This window comes from Ceratotherium simum, chromosome 24, assembly GCF_057802395.1.
Source record: "Ceratotherium simum simum isolate JZ-2026a chromosome 24, ASM5780239v1, whole genome shotgun sequence".
NCBI lineage: Eukaryota > Metazoa > Chordata > Mammalia > Perissodactyla > Rhinocerotidae > Ceratotherium > Ceratotherium simum.
In genome coordinates, this window is record NC_141923.1 from 13,540,450 (window position 1) to 13,562,464 (window position 22,015).

The 22,015-nt window shown below is 40.6% G+C and overlaps 2 protein-coding genes across 3 annotated transcripts in view; one reads left to right on the forward strand and one right to left on the reverse strand.

Annotated features, from left to right (window-relative positions):
• CPSF2 (cleavage and polyadenylation specific factor 2) overlaps positions 1–9,251 on the reverse strand; it is a 34,580-nt gene extending 25,329 nt beyond the window's left edge. For both annotated transcript variants that reach the window (XR_015556122.1, XM_087448036.1), the window contains exons 1-3: positions 9,116–9,251; positions 5,780–5,841; positions 872–1,054 (exon numbers count right to left, since the gene is read on the reverse strand). Coding sequence is in view for 1 of the 2 variants with exons in the window: in XM_087448036.1 (XP_087304162.1) it covers positions 872–1,020 (149 nt within the window). In the remaining variant the exon portion in view is untranslated. The remainder of the gene's footprint in view (positions 1–871; positions 1,055–5,779; positions 5,842–9,115) is intronic.
• Positions 9,252–9,457: 206 nt separating this feature from the next.
• On the forward strand, positions 9,458–18,032 carry NDUFB1 (NADH:ubiquinone oxidoreductase subunit B1). The gene is made up of 3 exons (XM_004434210.3): positions 9,458–9,600; positions 16,832–16,976; positions 17,914–18,032. The coding sequence occupies exons 1-3, from the start codon at positions 9,465–9,467 to the stop codon at positions 17,948–17,950; spliced, it is 318 nt and encodes a 105-aa protein (XP_004434267.2). The 5' UTR covers positions 9,458–9,464; the 3' UTR covers positions 17,951–18,032.
• Positions 18,033–22,015: the final 3,983 nt, after the last annotated feature.

Below are 22,015 nucleotides of genomic sequence, written 5' to 3' on the forward strand. Positions count from 1 at the left end.
TATTGCTACCCTGTCCTGCATAAATATTAAAATTATAAGTTGCACACAAATATATGGTGTCTAGACACACTAAAAAAAAAAAAGACAGAGAAACAGTAGACACCACATGTAAGCCAATTTCAAATGGCTATCTTGTATAATAATTATTTAAGTTCAAGAACTCAGCTTGGAATTTCAGAAATTGTTCAGGGGGAGGATATTTAAATGGCCACATATTTATTATGAATTTTTGCCTCAGCTTTTTAGCATGTTGACTGACAGGATACTCATTATAGTAAAACCTCAATTAATCGATGAAGCATACGCTGTCACTGACAAAATAAATTAACTAGAAAAAAATTTTTTATGCTACAAGTTCTAAGTTTTTTAAATGTCGAAGTCCTCTTTCCTTCCATAATTAGTACAATACTGTAAACATAACTGAATTTTTCTTTGGCGGATTAGGATCCTTTTGTATCTTATGGTCATTATTCTGAGAACCAATTTTCAAAGTCTAGCATCAAAAAGCTATAGAAAGTATCCTAATGTGATCTGACTGCAGAACTTTCACACAGAAGGTTTTTCCTCTCCAAATTCTTACAAACTTAATCTTGCTCTTTCCTAAAATTAGGGTACAAAAATCGCTACTGAGATCCATAAGCCAAGTAACAATTAAGGTTTTGCTGATTTCAATAAACATAGCTTCTAAGTCAATCAAAACTTTACAAGTGAAAATGGTCACTGTTTGGCTCTTTGGCACAAGTAAAACTAAGTCTTTGCTACAAACTAAATAAGAGCAGAAAAGCAAACACTGTGGAACATCAAAATGGTATTAAGTGTAGAAAAGAGAAGTTGATTTAATAAAAGTCTAGAAATATGAGAAGTAACTTACTTCCTCAGGGAATCTATAATATCCATAGAAAAGTGCTCATCCCAGCCACAGTCTAATAAAAATCTAAACTCATCAACTTGGAGAAGATAGCAAAGAGCAGACTCTTCTTGGACCCCAGAGAGGGTGGTTAATTTGATAATAGATGTCATTTTCTTGGTCCAGTAACAACAATCCAAAAGCTTCCTTCAAAAGAAATAAAAATATAATTAAATATAAAAGCACTGTCTAATATACATAATAGACAAATTAACTGAAATTATACCAGATTTCTAAGTGCACAGAATTTCCATAAACATGGAAAGCAAAGATTTTAAAGACCCATTTCCATCACTGCTAAGTTTCAAGGTACAAACATGATCTTACACACTCTGGTTTACAAAGAGTCCTTCAGTGGCTCCCCAGTGTGGTTTAATAAAAAGCAGTGGACTTTGGAATCAGACAGACCCACAATTGAATCTACTCCTATGTGATTCTTGGTAAGTTAATAAACCTTTCCTCACTCATGTATCTCAGTCTATAAAACATAAGTATTAATATATACATAAAAAGGATGTTCGAAGATTTCAAATAATGTGTAAATTACCTAGAATAGAGACCACCAAGTTCCTCAATAAATAAATGTATACCGAATTAATGAACTCATCTTTCAAGGTGAATTTGTTCCACCTTTATTTGTTCTATGACAACAGTGATTACACTGCATTACAATTGTTAGTTTAGAAGTGTCTCTCTCCTATTAGACCACCGGTCCTTAAATAAACAGACTCCCTTGAGAATCTGATAAAAAGCTATGGACTCTTCTTTATCCCCTCAGTCCTCAAAAACAAAAATAAAAACGGCAAATATACACATAGAAATTCACATACTTTTCAGAAATTCACTTTACTTTTCAGGAAGTTTAATGTTAAGAACCCTTGCACTAGAATGCGAGAAACTGAAAAATAGAGATAGTATCCTATGTTTGCAATTCCTAAAAAAGAACTTGACACACAATAGGTGTTCAACATTTATTTGATGGCATGTATGTTGGGATGCCTACTAATATATTTCAAGAAGATACAACATGAACACATCTATTGGGATTTAGGACCTAGAATTGCGTGCTATTAAATAGAAGTTATAAAAATATTCATTGGCAAAGCAGAGCTCCACAGCAACATTTCAGATCTTAGTAACTTAAAATAAATTAGCCTTTCCTGGCTAACCATGCAAGTAGGAGAGGTCACTGCATACCTGATGATCTACCACCATCCGCCCAAGGTCATATCAACAAAGTAAGGTAAAGTGACTGCCCACCTTCCATAACAGGCTATCAGGAGACTCATCCCACCATATCTCCCATCTTTGTTCTCCTCAGTAACGCCAAAAAATCCAAGACTCCTAGGTTTTCCATTATCACTCATGTGTACATCTCCTAGTTGGACCCAATCCCCTACCTCTTCTCCCTCCCAAATCCTTCCAGTATGCCCTCTGCAACTATGATTATACTCACCTGTTAACTTCAACCTCTTTCTGAACGTTTTCTTCACCTGCTTACCTTCACAGATACCTGGCTTTTCCCAAATGATACTGTTTCCCCTGCAGCCTTCTGAAGGCTTTTTTTTTCCTCTTGTACTCCCTGTACAGTAGTCCCCCCTCATCCACGGTTTTGCTTTCCGTGGTTTCAATTACCCGAGGTTAGCCAGTCTGAAGATATTACATGGAGAATTTCAGAAACAAACAACTCATGAGTTTTAAATTGTGCTCCATCTCTGAGTAGCGTGATAAAATCTCATGCTGCCCCGCACTGGCCCACCAGGGACGTGAATCATCCCTTTGTCCAGCATATCCACACTGTATGTGTGTATACGCTACCTGCCCATTAGTTACTTAGTAGCCAATTCAGTTATCAGAACGACTGTTGGAGTATCACAGTGCTTGTGTTCAAGTAACCCTAATTTTACTTAACAACGGCCTCAAAGCGCAAGGGTACTGATGCTGCCAATTCGGATATGCCAAAGAGAAGCCATAAAGTGCTTCCTTTAAGTGAAAATGTGCAAGTTCTCGACTTAATAAGGAAAGAAAAAAATCGTATGCTGAGGTTGCCAAGATCTACAGTAAGAAGGAATCTTCTGTGAAAATGTGAAGAAAAAAACTTGTCCTAGTTTTGCTGCTGCACCTCAAATACGTATGTATAGGAAAAAACATAGTATATATAAAGTTTGGTACTATCTGCGGTTTCAGGCATCCACTGGGGGTCTTGGAACGTATCCCCCTGGATAAGGGGAGACTACTGCACCGCAAAAGCAGGAGGTATGTGTTCCTTACTCCTCGCTGCAGCTTCCAAACCATGTCTTCTCCTTCCCCCTTCAAATACTCCAGTCCCATCACAGCTCACGCTACCCAGCTAGTTCACTATGAGCCTTCCCCACTTTCTCATCATCGTTGGTACGCCGTAATCTGACCTGTCATTGAAGACTTGAGTTCCTGACTCAGGCTTTTTTTTCAGGAGCTTCAATACTGACTTCTTAGTCCCCTGACTTTCTCAACTCCAACAATCTTCACTTCACTTCAGCCACCCACAATCACATTTACACCCTAGACCTTACCACTACCAATAAGCCACGCCACTTTCAAAATTTCACGTTCAAGCACATCACCCTCTCACTACCACCTTACTTACTCTAGCATTCCCACTGCAAAAATCCTTTGGCCTCACTGGTATCTCTAACCCACTGACCACTTTTTCACTATCCATGACCCCCTCCTGTCTCCATTCATGTCTTGCCATCAATCCACGATCCCTCAGGATTATTTTGCAAACACTCTCAAGTACCTTGATGCCCTAGCCCTTCTCTGTACTAGCGTGGCAAAACCCCAACCCTGACTGACTCCAGTCCTTCACTTTGTCTTTTCCAGCAGCTGAACGCTGCCAAAGGAAAAAACCCAATCACACAACTGTGCTGTTTGCTCTTTAAATTCATGGCCAAAGATCTCAAACAGGCACTAAGCGCTACCTATGAATCTGATTTTTCTTAGTAGGTTGACTTTCCATCTCTGAGACTGTTATTTCACATCTCTTCTCTGCTCAAGCATCATGCACCACTCCCTCCACCTTACTCAAAGCTGGTAATCTCACTTCATTCTTCAATTAGAAAATAAAAGTAATCAGACAGTCACTTCTCATCTTCCAATACCATATCTACTAACCTATTTGCGTGTACACTGCTGTGTCTCCTATTATATGGAATAAAGAGCCCTGCTCTGGTCCAAGGCCAGTGTCCTATGTGTGCTCTGGATCCCATTCTCATTTACCTTCTCAAGGACTGAACTTCCTCAGTCATTCCTTCTTTCCCCTGCATCATCTATGTATCATCGATGCACCATTCCTATTAGCATACAAAGATGCTCTAGAATTTCCCAACTTAAAATAACCCTCTCTTAATCCTACAATCCCTCCAACCACTTCCTCATTTCTGCTCCCCTTTCACAGCAACATTTCTCAGAATATTTGCCCACAAACATGTCTCCACTTTCTTTCCTCCCATTCACACCACCAAATCTGGCATCTTTCCCCACCATATCCTAGAAGTGCTTTCACCAAGGTCACTGACAAACCTCTATACAACTTAGGCCAATGGACATTTCTCTGGCCTCAACTCTCCGGAAATCACAGCAGCATTCAGTCAAATGAACTGCTCCATCCTCCTTGAAACGCCCTCCTTTCTCTGCTTTTGTGTCAACCCTCTCTTGGCTTTCCTTCTACCTAACTGGCCACTCCTCAATCTCCTTTGTTAATTCCTCTTTCGCTCTTCAGCCTCTAAATGTGGCCATGCTTTTCAGCAGGACTTCTTTTCTTCTCTTTCTAGGTAATCTCACCCAGTTCCATAGCTTTAAATATCATCTGATCTCTGATGGCATCGTCCTTGATTCCTTCCTTTGCTTCCCACATCCAATCCATCAGTAAGTACTGCATTTTTGCCTCCATTTTATTTCTCAAATTTCCTTCTATCTCCACTGTCACCAAGACCTCTAACTAGTTTGTATATTTTCCCTGCCTCAAACTTAATTCTCTCAGACACGGTTTTCTGACCACCCTAACGTCCTTCCCCACCTCAGTTACAGCCTATGACAACATTCTAATGCCCTCAAAATACTTACTGCTTTCTATTCTTGCAATGTATGTGTTTACTCTCCTTGTCCGTCCTCTTCTCTCTTCCTAACCCCTACACTAGAATATGGACTCCATGAAAGTACAGACCTTGTCTATTTGGATCAGTTATATTCCAGTGCCTCCATAGTGCCTGACACAGAGTGGCGGCCAACAAATGCCTCTTGAATAAATGCATGAAGCATGACTAGTATTACCTGAGCTTAGTGCCCTCACCACACTATTAACAGTTACCTATTTGCATGCATTTCCCCTTGCTTGGGAGAGCTCTCTGAGTGCAGGACTAGGCTTGATCTATTTTTGTATCCTTACTATATTAGCACGTCTTACACATAGTGGTTGGCCAATAAACTGTTGTTGAAACAAACAAGTTCAAATTAAAAATATACTGACTTAACATGTTCCTATTTGTCAGGTATGAGAAGTACAAAGATACTAATTCTCTATTTGATGAAAAATGTTTATAAATATAATTTTGGAAAGGACCTAAGAAATTCTCACTGCCAGAAAGCTTCCTGTACCACAATTATATTCATGGCCTAAGAGAAACTCTTTTTCTACTCAAATCTACCTTAACTCTCACTGTCTTTATTTAGATTACGAAGTGAAAATAAAAAGTATCTTGCAGACAGAACTGAATGAGTTCATGTTAAATTTTTTTGCAGACAGACCCAGATTTCAACAAATGAAAATATATTTTTATTACAATTTCTCATAATATAATAAAACTATATCTTTATTAGATATTCGTTACTTACTGATATCTCAGTCGTATATCAGATGAAACACCATGAATTCAAAGGAAGAGTTCTTTATAAATCTAAAAAGTAAAGAAACAAGGGTCTCATGAACATGGTATAATGATTTACTTCTGTTATTAATTATGGTGTTTAACTTCTATGTCTTGCTCTAAGACGAACACTGTGAGCAGCAACAAGTAGTATAATATATGGTCCTCTTTTAAAAAAGAAATGTCATAATTTTAGGAAGTTTAAGCTTACATAAAACAAGAATAAAATAATAAAAGATAATAACAAAAGACAAAAATAAATAATAATGAACCAAATTAGTTATTATCAGAGGCTGCAATATGCAGTTTAGGAAATAAGATTTTAAAAATTGACATTAGTTTATGTTACTGGGAATCACAAAGAGGTGGAATCTTAAAATATTTGTTAAGGGTTGGTAGGACCTGGGTACAAAGAGACAAAGAGAAAAGGTACTCAAAACAGGGGAATAACACGATCAAAGGCACAAAACAAAAATTTACAGAATACTAGTGAAAAAACTAGCCTGGCACATTTTCATATAAGCAAAAAATGAAAGAAAAGGCCTAATGCGTAGAAAAGGGCCTGATAATAAAAGGCCTTGGTAACTTTGGATCTAGCTCTACAGGCAACAGAGAAACATTTTAAGATCCATTATCAAGTAAGAAGATGACATGATACAGGCAATTCTGTATTTTAAGAAAATTAATTGATGTGTATGACTGATGAGATAAGAAGATACAGAAACCAGGGAGATAAAAGGGGAGAGTATTTAGCAGACCACTTCCTCCTTTCAATTTTGCTGGTTTTATTTTGAAACTAAATTTCTTTAGCCTCAAATGTACTTTATAACTCTATGACATGAATTCATTAGTCGTTATCTAGGTAACCAAGGTCTGAAACTCTACATGTTTGATTCCTTCTTTTACTTCTTGAACAGTGTATTACCTACTGCTGAGCATTTTTCCCTCAGAATGCCCTGCACACGTATCATTCCCTGTCCATTCCTACTGCCAGTTCCTTAATGCAGGGCCTCATTACCTTACATTTGGGTTCTGTTTGCCTCCAGCCTTTCCTCCCTTCATCTTAACCTAAATATTTCTGCTAGACTAATCTTCAGAAGCACCCCTGCACATATTATCCCTTGCCCAGAAATCTCTGAAAGGCTTCTACTGCTTGAAAAAACTAAAAATAAAAAACCTGAATGCCTTAACTGGCATTGAAGGGAGCAGCAAGGCCCAGCTCAAATTCCACCTCCTTCCTAATTCCTCTATCATTAGTCTAGGCTACAGCAGCTCTGTCCAACAAAAACATGATGCAAGCCACAAATGTAATTTAAAATATTTTCACAGCCACAGTGAAAAGTTTTAAAAGTGAAATTAATTTTAATATATTTTATTTAACTCAATATACCCAAAATATAGTCATTTCAACATGTAATCATTATTAAAAAATAATTGACATATTTTATTTTCTTTTTTCATCCTAAGTCTTCAAAATCCACTGCGTATTTTATATTTACAGCACATCTCAATTTGATCTAACCACAATTTCAAGTGCTCAACTGCTACATGTAGCTTGTGGCTACTGTAATAGCACTGGTCTAGACTCTTAAAATTGATGCTTTGGACCGTAGAACATTATCCTCTGCCACTCCTAAAGTGCAGGTTGGCACCACTCTATATTTGTTGGCACCACTCTATATTTATGTACATGTCGTCGGCTTGATTTTAATGGAATCACCAACCATTTAGTTTCCAGACTAAAAACTCTGGAGTCACCCTCTTACCACCAAATTGGCTGCCCCTAGTTGAACCCTATTTGACATTTCAGACATGTCTCTCTGACATCCTTTACTATCCTACCTCAGTTTAGGCACTCATTGCCTTACCTGAATGATTGCCATTTCCTCTCATCTAGTTTTCCTGTTCCAAGTTGACCCTCCACACAGCTGTCAGAGACCATCCTAAAATATACTCATGCCCCTACCTTGTGCAAAGTATTCACTGGCTTCCTGCTAACTAATGAATTAAATCTGAACTTCTTAGTTGGAAATCAATGTCCTTCACAAGTTGATCTCAACTTTCCTCTTGCTTCACCAACCACCCCTGCACTGCATGCTCAAGCACATATATTTTCCCACTCTCCCTAAGTACACCAAACTTCTCAAGTCCCTGCATCCCTGTACTGCATCCAGGAATGACCTTCTCCTGAGCCTAGTAAATTCCTTTAGACCCTTCATGACCCACCTCAAATATTTACTCCTTTACAAAGCTTTTTTGGTGTCCTCAGGCCGTTATTTATGTTTACCTAGCACAAAGTAGGCACAAAGAATATTTGTTGAATGTATTGCCAAAGAGTAAAAGTGATCATCTTTGGGCAATACCAAGCATAGTGCTCAAAGCAACATAAATGTGTACTGAAAGATGGAATGAACCCTAACCATACACATTCCTTCACGGCAGTGATTCTGAGCATTACTACTTCATCTCAATGATCTATCGCAGTTACTTGCTCTCTCAATAATGACCTTGCATGTTGACGCCAACTAAGAGGAACTACACAAAATCCAAGGGAAGAACGAAGGAATCTGGGTTGGCTCTCGAGCTCACTAAGCGCGAAAAGTTTCTCCCTGGTCAGTTCGGGGAGGGCAGCAGTTTAGGTTCAAAGGGATTGTAAAATTTAAAAGCGGGGCGGGGGGGGGGGACAATTGATAACTCAGATTCCCCTGGGCACAGGGGGCCAGACTTGCCGGGGTTATGGCTAGTCTGACTGCTGTTTGCTGAAGAGCGTGCACAATGCAGTGATGGTGGAAGTGATGGAGAGAGGGAACTGGAGGGCCGAGACGGTTTTAATAAAGCACAGCGACATCTAAAAGGTCTTCAGAGTCGATTAACTAAAAAGGACGCCCACTTTGCGCCCACCGCTTAGTAGCCTCGTGATCTCTCAACCCGAGACGGGAAGACCCCGAGCGAGGAGGCTGAGAACACGGTAGCGACGAGCCAAAGGAGCAAAGCTGGCGTCGGATTAACTCCTCCAGCGCCGAGACTGAAAGGGCGAAGGGAAACAGCAGCAAGGAAGGAAGGAGACCCTGGGAGTGAGCCGTACGGTCTGCTCCAAAAGCCCGGGAGCTTCAGACCCCTGGAGACGCCACTTCTCTTTCCCTCGCTGGGCACTTCTGCCAGGAACGACCAGAACAGTCGCAACCGAAACCCCGGGAGCACGTCCCCAGAGGAGACCCGGTCGGAGTTGGAGCCAGGCTCTCCCGGAGGGCCGAAGACGCCCCCTCCCCCCTCCAAAGGCGCACTTTCTTCCGCCCCCACTTGCCTCGTCAGTCCTCCCCCAACGCCGTCCACTGCCCTGCCCAACCCCTAGTCGAATTCAGGTTCAAGAGTGAGAAAAGCTGACGTTCGCTCAGCACCATCCGTGAAGATCCGCCAACAGAGGCCCCGCAATGGCGGCCGCCATTTTGAAACTGGAGGCGCACGGCTGAGGCGGGGAAGACCCAGGGTGATACCATCTTCGAGGGGGGGTGGGGCCAAAGCTGTAGCAAGGAGATGGCGCTTACACCAACCAGTCTCGTTCTCTGGGACTGAAATTTTATCTTTAAGTAATTTATAATGTGTAAAAGCTAAAATAATGTGAGAAATATCAAACATGAAAAGGAAGAAGAGGGATGATTTCCCGTGCCGCCCCTCTCTTCGAGCGGGCGCGGCGAATGGTAGGTCCCGAGGCCGCAGCTTCCGCCGGCGCCGGTGGCTGGGTCGCCGCTACCCTAGGTCGTGGGGTCGTTGTTGGCACCGAGGCCGCAGGTGGGTTTGGGGTCGCAGGTTGTGCAGACGGGGAGGGTGCGTCTCCAGGAAAGCCCTCGGTGTGTGTATGGGAGGGGGTCCGGGCCTCCCCAGGGCTGGAGCGGCCCAGGGCTTCCTGAGGCTTCCAGCGGAGGAGACGGGGAAAGGAAAGAAAAATAGGGGTTTCTTTATGGTGGGCGGCTGGACTCTCGTTTCCGCCTGGCTGCTTTTGGAAAGAGTACTCTGAGGATGTCATAACCGGAAAACTTCTTTAGCGATCACCTGGTGACCGCCCCTTGGGCGGACCGGAGAGGAAACCGGCCGGCCTCCCGCTCCTAGGCTGAAGCAGGGAAAGGGCTGCCTCTCCGCGATCATCTCTGCTTCTTCCAAGTTGCAGCACTCTGTCTTCCTCGTTACTCAGACATGGAAGCTAACTTCGCTCTCCTCTAAATCTCAAACCCTCTTGAGCCGACCACTCCACAAAATATGCACTTTTTAAGAACGTAATTAAAAGAAAAAAGTAATATTAATTTGTGCATGGTTTGTAAAGTGTGTATGTCGTTAAGAAAGAATTCCAGACCTCAAGCAATTCAGTTTCTTCATACATCCAGCACTGTTCTTTAATAGGTTAAATCGACACTTTTTGATCAATACATATAAAGTGCTGTGGGGACCAGATACAGAGTAGAATTTATTTTTTTAATGTCTAATCATCTATATTTTTCCAACATGCATTAAGAGGGCCTTACAAAAATACACACCAGATACAGTTTTCTTTTTAGAAGTGGGGAAAAAAATGAGTTGAAGAAAAAGTAATGTTAGGAAAAATAAGATAAAGCCAAGAGTGAGGTTAATATAAATGTTTACCTCTATACTTGCTGAAAGAGACAGTCAAGCACAAATAAAGAGCTTGGCCCAGGAGCCAGACTGCCCAAGTATTAATCCCAGAGCTGCCACTTACTGCATCTGTGACCTAAAGCAAGTTGATTGGCCCTGGATTTCTTCATCTGAAAAAAATATGCCTACTGCATTGAGGACGTTGTATTAGTTAATACATGTATAGTAATGTGAGGATTACATGAGTTTGGTGATTATGAAAAGCAGTAGGAACCATGCCTGACAGAGAGTGCTCTAAGAGTCAGCTCTTTCTAGAGGTAGGGGAAAAAATTTGGATCATTTTGGTATCAAAGGATACATGATCAGTTATGTTATTCCTTGAGTCTAGAAGATAACAACCAGTTAGTTGTTTTTTTTTTCCCCCCTCGGATACCATGGCTACTCCCAGTTCTGAAGTAAAAGCAAAATTTTTCTTGAGAGTCTTCCTAAGGGGAAGACACTAATAATATGTACAGTGCCCTCATGGGCACCCATGTGGCTATCACTCTTCATCCAAACTTGTCTTGTAGGAGCCTGTCCCAGGTCCTCGCTGTCCTTTGCCCATCATTTAAAACTCCCGTATAGTCTTGGGCCCTCGACCAAGAACCTGAGGGCCTGTCTATGCTCCCCCTCTTATCCATTCTCCAGAGATTGATTCTAGCTCAGTTCTTTTGTCCATAAATCTTTTTCCTCCGTGGTCATCCACTTGCAGTGAAATACACTGGACAAATTATGTTCAGTGCCACTGCTCCCAAAGCCCATCAAATAGTAGATTGCACAGTTGTACTATGAAATGTCTCTGGGCCTAAGATTAGTCATTTACCTCTTAGGGATGGAATTAGGCTGTCATCATGGTGCTTGAATCCAACTCTGGGTTCTTTTTTTTCTTTTAGATTTTTATTTATTTTTCCCCCCAAAGCCCCAGTAGATAGTTGTATGTCATAGTTGCACATCCTCCTAGTTGCTGTATGTGGGACGCGGCCTCAGCATGGCCGGAGAAGCAGTGCGTCGGTGCGCGCCCGGGATCCAAACCCGGGCCGCCAGCAGTGGAGCGTGCGCACTTAACTGCTAAGCCGTGGAGCCGGCCCCAACTCTGGGTTCTGAATGTACAGAACTCTTATCTGTCAGTCCCACTGTATTTACCCTGGAGTCTCTTTAAGAGCCTTTATGCAGCAAGAGCCTTAGGGGCTTGTCTCATCTCTTCTACTACCCAGAGTAGAGCCAGACAAAATTAGCGTCTGGTCCTGTTGGAAGAATGCCAACAGTAATGGTTTATAGCCCACAGGTGGCCATAGTCTTATTTAAAATAGTTTTGGGGGCCAGCCCAGGTGGCCTAGTGGTTAGGATCGGTGCACTCTGCTTTGGTGACCTGGGTTTGGTTCCTGGGCGAGGACCTACACCACTCATCGGCAGCTCACATACGAAATAGAGGAAGATTGGCAACAAATGTTAGCTCAGGGTAAATTTTTCTCAGCAAAAAAAAATGTATAATAATTGGGCTGAGAGCAAGTACCTTTTTGTTGTTAAATACAAACAGTTTCTAACAGCTATGCTGAGGGTTAGGATTGTCACCTCTTAAGAAATATGAGGAACCTAATAAGGACAGGTGGCAGAATAGATGACCACTGCATTTCTACAGAGACCTATATTGTCTAGTATTTTGCAGTTTAGTGCTATCAAAATTACATTATCTTATTTGATTAAGGCATTGTTATTCCCATACTTGACTGGCTCAAGTTTAGCAAAACAAGTAAGTGGCTAGGTTGGTGGGCACTTGGTCAGAATCACAAAAAGTACTTAAGTGTTTATTAAAAAGAACTTAAGGATCTAAATGCAAATGTCACTTAAGGAAAGCACAATGCTAAGAGAACCACCATCTTCTAGGAAAGAAGGTAAGATTGGTTAATGTTTACATTTATATGTCCAAGAATGATTTGCATCAGATCAACTGGGGAGTTCTTTAAACTACAGATTTTTCCAGCACCCCCCCAAGAGGGAGGGCTAAGGAGTCCCTATTTTGAAAAGGGCTCCCCGATTGATTTTTTGTGTGTGCGTGTGTGAGGAAGATCAGCCCTGAGCTAACATCCGTGCTAATCCTCTTTTTGCTGAGGAAGACCGGCTCTGAGCTAACATCTATTGCAAATCCTCCTCCTTTTTGTTCCCCAAAGCTCCAGTAGATAGTTGTATGTCATAGTTGCACATCCCTCTAGTTGCTGTATGTGGGACGTGGCCTCAGCATGGCCGGACAAGCGGTGCGTTGGTGCGTGCCCGGGATCCGAATGCGGGCCGCCAGTAGTGGAGCGCGCTCACTTAACCGCTAAGCCATGGGGCCGGCCCTTCCCAAGTGATTTTAATGTGTGTTCAAGTTTCAGAATTCCAGCCATAGACAATAGACTAAAACTTAAAACTTATTGATGACTAAATTATAAATTATATATTTTAAACATCTTATTTACTTACTTTGTAATTTGCTGAATCAGTAATATTCAGACTGGAACCTGCTGTGTGTAATACTATACTTTATGAAATACAGTATATAGTAATGGTGCAATTTTTAACTTCATGGTCATTTCCTAACCCAGTGCCTTTAGACAGTGAGTGAGTGATTCAAGTTTGAGAAATAGAGAATTAGAATGTGTGAGCATTGGAACCAGTGTCTTAGAAAGAGAGGCAGGAATCCAGTGTACATAATCCTAGCATGGTTCAGTGCTAAGCACTTTTGTTGGCAGTAATGTATTCTCTTCTTAGAGTGTTTAGAGAAGTGTCATGCGTCTTCTTAGCCATTGTATCTGATTTATTCATTTTAGATTCATGTGCACACATGATGTATTTTGATTTCATCTTTAGGTACAAATTTTTATAGAAAATTGACAATTCAACTATGTTTTTATTGAATTAGTGCAAATTTATTTTCCCTATGATGACTTGTAGTTCTTCTATTCCCCCTCCTCTGCCTTTTGGAAACTCTTAGAACTTAAAAGCTGTTAAGTACCAAAAGTATCAATTCAGGGAGTGGTCTCTTAGAGAAGCATTGTGATAGGTATAATAGAAAGATCCAGAGCTTTGGAGCAAACCTGAGTTTGAATTCCAGCTCTGCACTTAATACAGTCATGTGCTGCATAATGACGTTTCCATCAACAACGGAGCACATATTCTATGGTGGTCCCATAAGATAATAATGGAGCTGAAAAATTCCTATCACTTAGTGCATCTGGAAGAAGACACTCAAGAGGTGCATCCATGACTTCAAAGGATTTGCCAAGGATGAAGAGGTTGCAAAAATCAAGTAGGCTGTGGTTGAGATGGCAAACAACTTCAACCTGGCTGTGGATGAGGATGACATTGAGGAGCTCCTAGAGGTGGTTCCTGAGGAATTGACTAATGAGGAGTTGTGGGAACTGGAACGCATAGATGAAGAAGAGGCAAGAGAAAAGGAAACTGCAGGAGAAGAAAAAGAACTCCCAAGAAAATTCACGTTGAAGGGTTTATCAGAAGCTTTTGCAGATCTCAACAAGCTCCTTAAAAACTTTGAAAACATGGACCCCAACACTAAAAGATTTTCGTTAATAGGGAGGAATGTTCATGGTGCATTATCTGCTTTCAAGCAAATCTGTGATGGAAAAAACAAACAAACCAAGCAAACCACCATGGACAATTTCTGAAAAGAGTGACACCTCAAGAAGAGCCTGAGGCAGGTCCTTCAGGAGGCGTTCCAGAAGAAGGCATTGTTATCATAGGAGACGACAGCTCCATGGGTGTTATTGCCCCTGAAGACCTTCCAGTGGGACAAGATGTGGAGGCGGAAGACAGTGATCTTGATGATCCTGACCCTGTGTAGGCCTAGGCTAATGTGTGTATTTGTGTCTTAGTTTTTGTGTGTGTGTGTGTGTGTGTGAGGAAGATCAGCCCTGAGCTAACATCCGTGCTAATCCTCCTCTTTTTGCTGAGGAAGACCGGCTCTGAGCTAACATCTATTGCCAATCCTCCTCCTTTTTTTTCTTCCCCAAAGCCCCAGTAGATAGTTATATGTCATAGCTGCACATCCTTCTAGTTGCTGTATGTGGGACGTGGCCTCAGCATGGCCAGAGAAGCGGTGCGTCGGTGCGCGCCTGGGATCCGAACCCAGGCCGTCAGTAGCAGAGTGCCCGCACTTAACCACTAAACCACAGGGCCAGCCCTTGTGTCTTAGTTTTTAACAAAAAAGTTTAAAAAGTAAAAAAAAAAAAAGAAATTAATAGAAAAAAGCTTATATAGTAAGGACATAAAGAAAGAAAATATTTTTGTACAGCTGTACAATGTGTGCTTTAAGCTAAGTGTTATTACAAAAGGGTCAAAAAAGTTTAAAAAGAGGCCAGCCCGGTGGCATAGTGGTTAAGGGCACGCGCTCCGCTGCGGCGGCCCGGGGTTTGCAGGTTCAGATCCTGGGCGTGCACCAACGCATCACTCGTCAAGCCATGCTATTGGCAGCATCCCATATAAAGTAGAGGAAGATGGGCATGGATGTTAGCTCAGGTCCAGTCTTCCTCAGCAAAAAGGAGGCAGATTGGCATCAAATGTTAGCTCAGGGCTAATCTTCCTCACAAAAAATAAATAAATAAATAAGAAGTAAAATGCCTTTAAAAAAAAAAGTTTTAAAAAATTTAAGGGGCTGGCCTGGTGGCACAAGAGGTTAAGTGTGTGTGCTCCGCTGCAGCGGCCTGGGGTTCCCCGGTTCGGATCCCGGGCGTGCACCATCGCACCTCTTGTCAAGCCATGCTGTGGCGGCGTCCCATACAGAGTGGAGGAAGTTGGGCATGGATGTTAGCCCAGGGCCAGTCTTCCTCAGCAAAAAAAGAGGAAGATTGGCAAATGTTAGCACAGGGCTGACCTTCCTCACAAAAAAAATTAAAAAAAAAATTCTTTAAGTTTATAAAGTAAAAATGTTTTGGTAAGCTAAGGTTAATTTATTATTGAAGAAAGAAGAGTTTTTTAAATAAATTTAGTGCAGGGGGCCAGCCCGGTGGCGCAAGCAGTTGAGTGCATGTGCTCCACTGTGGCGGCCCGGGGTTCGCCCATTCAGATCCTGGGCGCGCACCAATGCACTGCTTGTTGAGCCATGCTGTGGCGGAGTCCCATATGAAGTGGAGGAAGACGGGCATGGATGTTAGCACAGGGCCAGTCTTCCTCAGCAAAAAGAGGAGGATTGGCAGATGTTACCTCAGGGCCCATCTTCCTCACAAAAAAATAAAAATATAAATTTAGTGCAGCCTAAGTATACAGTGTTTATAAAGTCTACAGTAGTGTACAGTAATGTCCTGGGCCTTCACACTCACTCCCCACTCACTCACTCACTCAGCAACTTCCAGTCTTTCGAGCTCCCTTCATGGTAAGTGTCCTATTCAGGTGTAACATTTTTTATCTTTTATACTATTTTTAGTGTACCTTTTCTATGTTTAGATACATTTAGATACACAATACTTATCATTGTGTTACAGTTATTTACAGTAGTCAGTACAGTAACATGCTGTACAAGTGTGTAGCCTAGGAGCAATAGGCTATACCATACCGCCTGGGTGTGTGGTGGGCTATACCATCTAGGTGTGTGTGAGCACACTCTATGATGTTAGCACAGTGGTGAAATCGGCTAATGAGACATTTCTATATCCCCATCATTAAGCAACATATTACTATACATCTGGCGAAATAGTATTATTATATTTGTTTTAGCATTGTGAGAGGTTCTAAAAACATTTTGCACATGCAAAAGTTTTAAATCAATACTAGGAGGGTGCAAATTCTCAGCTTTTGCTGGCATAATTTTTATGTTCTCTCCATTCCTCTGCACTGTGTCATGAAATCACTAGTGGAGCTAGAAATAAAAGTAAATAAATTGACTTTAGTGCAGTGTAATTTTTATACTAATCATTGTCACCTATATAATCTTCATCAAGTATATTTTAAGTAGGAAACTACATTCTGATGCCAAGCAAATTTAAAGATGCTTATTATGGTTTTTGTGTGTGTGGTTTTTTTTTTTGGTGAGGAAGATTAGCCCTGAGCTAACATCTGTTGCCAGTCCTCCTCTTTTTGCTGAGGTAGATTGGCCCTGGGCTAACGTCCATGCCCATCTTGCTCTACTTTATATGTGGGACGCCTGCCACAGCATGGCTTGATAAGCAGTGCCTAGGTCCGTGCCTGGGATCCGAACCCCCGAACCCCAGGCTGCCGAAGCAGAGTGCGCAAACATAACCACTACACCACCAGGCCGGCCCCAAAGATGCTCATTATGCTTTTAACATCTTTCTCCTATATCCAGGGCTATCTTCCTGTTTTAGTTGCAATTTAAAAGATATTTCAAAGGCAGTTATATTTCTGATAATCTTTTTTTGTTTTTTAGCATTCATGATGAACTTAATTCAGATTGTGCGTGACCACTGGGTACATGTACTTGTCCCTGTGGGATTTGTCCTTGGATGTTATCTAGACAGAAAGAATGATGAAAAGCTAACTGCCTTCCGGAACAAGAGTGTGTTATATAAAAGGTTAGTTCGTGTGTTTTTTTAAACCAGCAATTGGCCAGCTTTTGGAAGTATTCCTCTCAATATCACATATGCCAAAAATAAACAGAAGGGGTAATATCCCCCCCTTCCCCTCGAGGACTTAGATTCTAAGTGATATTATTTTGTAGTCTTGTTTGTTGTTTAATCCTTGGATAAACCGTATGACTATCTTTGGAATGTAAGTAAGTCTTCAGTTTATGAACAGGCTATTTCAGATCTTTGAAAGTCCCCTTTTTTGGGAATTCAGGGTACATTTTAATATAGAAACAACGTTTTAAACCAGCTCACCAAAGCCTACTCTCTATACAACTTTCCCATATATTATCATACACTGTCTTACTTGAGCCATGATGCAGCTGAAATAAATGGTACACAGCTTAGTACTGTGTTCTCAGCAAAATGCTTGAGAGCTGTAGACATGGTGGTTGAGTGATCAAAAGGAAACTGGTAGCTGCTTGGTCCCCTTGTGTCTCCGTAGATGGCTCCTCTGATAGGAGAGAAAGTTAGAAGACAGGGTGTCCTCACTGGGTGTGCAGCTGCGTAGGAGGAAACTCAAGGGATGAGAGAGCAGCAGCCACAGCCTATATAGAGGAGGTTCACAGTCAAGGATTGCAAGAAAGATAAAATGAGCTGGAAGGGGTCTAGAAAACATCAAATGAATTCGTTGAGAGGATAATAGTTTTCATACAAAAACACACTAAGAAATTACGGTTCTTTAATCTGGAAAAATGTAATTAAAGAGATGGTAAAAGTTTAAAATCATCAGAGAATAGAATGAATCTGATATAAAATTTTTAAAATGGGTCAATTTAATAGAATATAAAATATTGAATTCATATTATTTGGGCTTTCCCTTTTATCTCCTCAGAAAAGTTTTATTTACACTTTTTCCCTTCCTTCTTTCTTTCTTTCCACACAGGGAATTGAGAACCAATGAAGATGTCACCTGGAAGTAAAGGCTGTGGCTAAATTACAGCATGTTCACATTTTTAAAATTATGAGAGAAATAAAAACACATTCATTATTTAATTTGAAGAATTTGAAGTGTGATTCTTTTTATGCTGAAGTAATCTAACCTTTCAAGTAACAGGCACACTTAGCTTAGAAAATAATTACTGAGTGCCTGATTGTGTACATCAATGTTACATTTACAATTAGCATTTACTTTTGTTTCTCATTCTACATCATAGTAAAATTATTATAAATTTAAAGTTAAATTAAAATTATTATAAAATTAGTATTAAAAATTATTAAATCATACAGCCAATTTTTTCCTCAGATATTTTTCAGAAAAGTTTTTTCAAACCATGTGCTTCAAAGGAGCTTTAAAACAATTCTAGGATCTTATTTGGTAAAAATCACATAGCTGAAAATTCTAGTGATCTTGCGTTTGGCGAGATTTCTTAAATACAACACACAAAGCTTGAACTAGTTTTAAAAATCAAGAGGGGTCGGCCCCGTGGCTTAGCGGTTGAGTGCGCGCACTCCGCTGCTGGCGGCCCGGGTTCGGATCCCAGGCGCGCACCGACGCACCGCTTCTCTGTCCACGCTGAGGCCGCATCCCACATATGGCAGCTAGAGGGATGGGCAGCTGTGATATACAACTATCTACTGGGGCTTTGGGCGGAAAAATAAATAAAATTAAAAATCAAGAGATTGTACTTTATTGAAATTAAAAACTTTTGCTCTTAAAGAAACAGTGTTAAAATGAAAATACAGCCACAGACTGGGAGAAAATATTCGTAAAACATACACAAAAAAGAACATATCTAGAATATGTAAAGAATTCTTATAACTGATAAGACAATCCAGTTTTTAAAATGAGCAAAAGATTTTAACAGACACTTCAAAAAAGGTGAGTTTGGCAAATAAGCACATGAAAAGATGTTCAACATCAGTAATCACTATGGAAATGCAAATTAAAACCACAATGAGATACCACTACACACCTACTAGAAAGATTAAAATTGAAAAGACTGATCTTACCAAGTGTTGGCAAGGGCATAGAACAACTGGAACTCACACACTGCTGGCAGGAATGTAAAATGTACCACTTCGAAATGAATTTAGCAGTTTCAGGTTAAAGATACAACTACCATATGACCCAGCCATCCCACTCTGAGAGAAATGAAAGCATAGGTCCACACAGACTTCTACATAGATGTTCATAGCAGCTTTATTTGTAATAGCCAAAAATTAGAGATAACCCAAATGGCCATCAACAAACGAATGGATAAATTGTGTTAAATCCATATGATGAAATACTACTCAACAATGAAAAGGAATATCTATTGATGCACCATAGGTGAATTTCAGATAAAGAACACACTGTATGATTCCATTTATATGAAATGTTAGAAACTGCAAACTAAACAGAGCAGATCAGTGGCTGCCTGGGGGAGCAGGGTCCAGAAAGAGCTTGGAGGGAAGATTACAAAGGCTCATGAAGAAAGGGGATAGTGTGCTCATTTTGTTGATTGTGGTGATGGTTTCACAGGTGTATACATATGTCGTCTGTTATAGTCAACTGCCTCTTGGAAAACAAGTTTTATTAATTTGTTTTAGTTAAGATTAAATTTAGAAGAAGCAAAATTGCAATGAAATGATACTCCCTGATTATCACTGATCTTGTCAGAACTCAGGACACTGAAACTGACACATTATAAATTTTAAAATGTCAAACGTTTGAAACTATGTTAAGCTATTTGGCTTTGGGTAACAAAATTAATGCCAGTTTAAGTTTAAAAAGTACAGTGTTCAAGAAGATAGAAATATCTTTGTACAGTCTCCCTTCTTAACATAAAATTTCAATAAAGTGGATTAAAGTTGAGTTGTCCAAGGTGACATAGGAAGTCTATGGGAAATGCATCTATTTGGTCTACTCTGTCTCCAGGAACTCGTTCCTGATTAGCCCAGTGACCTCTCTCTCTCACTGAATTATTGTAATACTTTTTTGTGTCAATCTGTCAAAAAGAATTCACGCATTTATTCACTGCTCTGTACCAACCCTTGATATAAAGAGAAAGACTTCTGAGCCTCAAAAGCTGGTAGTCTAGTAGCATATAAAGTAATAACTCTTGGTATGGTGTAATAAATGCTTTAATATAGGCATGTGCAAGGTATAGTGGTGGCACAAAGGACTTTTCCTCAGAGAACTTTCTGGAAGTCAAGGGAAGCAGCTGGTGTGACCAGAGTCTGGTGCAACTGGAGCAGAGAACATTTGGGGAGATAAAAGCCAGACAGGTGGTTGGTGCAGATCACGAAGAGCTTTTTAAGCCAGCAATGGGAAGCCGCTGAAGGATTTTAGATAGAATACGATTTGTGTAAAGACCCCTCCCAACATAAGCTCCATGAAGATGGGACTGTGTCTCTTTCACGGTTATAGTCTCAGTATCTGGTACATAGTAACACTTCATTTGTTAATTGAAAGACAAAGGGGCAAGACTTGCACATTTGAAAGATCACTCTCAGCACTATGAATCAAACATATTGAGACTGGAATCAGAAGACCAGTTCAGAGATCCTTGGGCTGGCCTACACAAGAGACCAAGAGAGCTTGAACGAAGCAGCAGCAATGAAGAAAGAGGGGAGAGAGAAGAGTGAATACACAGCCTCTGAGGACTGACTGGAACAAGGGGTGAGGCAGAAGAATGCGAGGGAAAGAATCAAGAATGATTCCCAGACACCTGGCTTCATTAATTCATTTGAAAGACATCAACTACTAGAAATATGAAGTCAAATAATACATGGCCCCTGCCATCAAGATATTTATGGGGTATTGGTGAAGATATATGATTAAACCAACTATTATGATACTTTGTAAAAGATACCATGTATGATAGAGGCACATACAGGAGCTCAGAGGAGAGACAAGGACTTCTAACTTAGTTGGAGTTCAGGGAACACTTCCCAGAACGTATGGCTATTGAGTTTTGAAGGACGATACAGGTTATCTTACAAAGGTAAAGTTGAGAATGTGCTGAATTCAAGTGGAGGTATCGGAATAGGGAATGCAATAAATCTAAGACCCAAATCATACATGGCTTCAGAGGCAAAGCCAAAACCAGGACTTAGAGCATTGATCGTTTCACTTTATGATGCTTGTTATTAATCACATGCTCAACAGGAAGGCCTAATGAAATGATTAGTACAAATTCAATATTACTAAATATTGCCAGGCACTATTCTAGGTACTAAGAATTTAACAGTGAACAAAACAATAAGGTCCTTTGGCATAGTTTACATCCTACTAAGCAATTAGTCACTGTAGACAGTTGAATCATGTCCTTCCAAAATTCAAGTCCATCCAGAGCCAAAGACCTTATTTGGAAATCAGGTTTTTGCCAATGTAATTAGCTAAGTATCTCAAAATGAAATCACCCTGGATTAGGGTGGGACCTAAATCTAATGACTGGTGTCTTATAAAAGGAGAGGACACAGAGAGACACAAAAGGAAGAATGCCATGTAAAGACAGAGACAGAGATTGGAGTAATGCTGTCACAAGCTAAGGAACACCAGGGGCCACCAGAAGCGGGAAGAAGCAAGGAAGGATTCTCCCCTAGAAACTCTGAAGGTAGCGTGGTCCTGCTGATGTGTTGGTTTCAGACTTCTCACCTCAAGAATGGTGAGAGAATAAATTTCTGTTGTTTTCAGGCACCAAATTCATGGTAATTGGGTACAGCAGCCCTAGGAAATAAAATACAATCATGTATTTTTTTCTGAATAAGTAATACATTAATATAGTTAAAAAGTAAAAAATAAAAATGTATACAGTGAAAAGTCTCCCTCCCACCCTGTCTCCTATTTGCCTAGTTCCCTTCTCATCTCAAACATTAAACCTCTGGGTTTCCTGTATATTCTTCCAGAGATTTATAATGTGTATACACAAAAAAATAAATACATGTTTCTCTGATGGACACATAATTTCTTTTTCAAAAAATCAAAAAACCTCATTTGCATATTTTTTCACTTCATGAACCATGATTTATTTCCCTAGTTAGGCCACAATTCCTTAAGAACA

What these genes read in the sequence shown, in the direction of transcription:
- NDUFB1 (XM_004434210.3), top strand. Translation starts at nt 9,465, where the DNA reads ATGATTTCCCGTGCCGCCCCTCTCTTCGAGCGGGCGCGGCGAATGGTA. An exon ending in TGTTGGCACCGAGGCCGCAG is followed by an intron (nt 9,601 to 16,831) that starts GTGGGTTTGGGG and finishes TTTGTTTTTTAG; the next exon opens with CATTCATGATGAACTTAATT. An exon ending in AAGAGTGTGTTATATAAAAG is followed by an intron (nt 16,977 to 17,913) that starts GTTAGTTCGTGT and finishes CTTTCCACACAG; the next exon opens with GGAATTGAGAACCAATGAAG.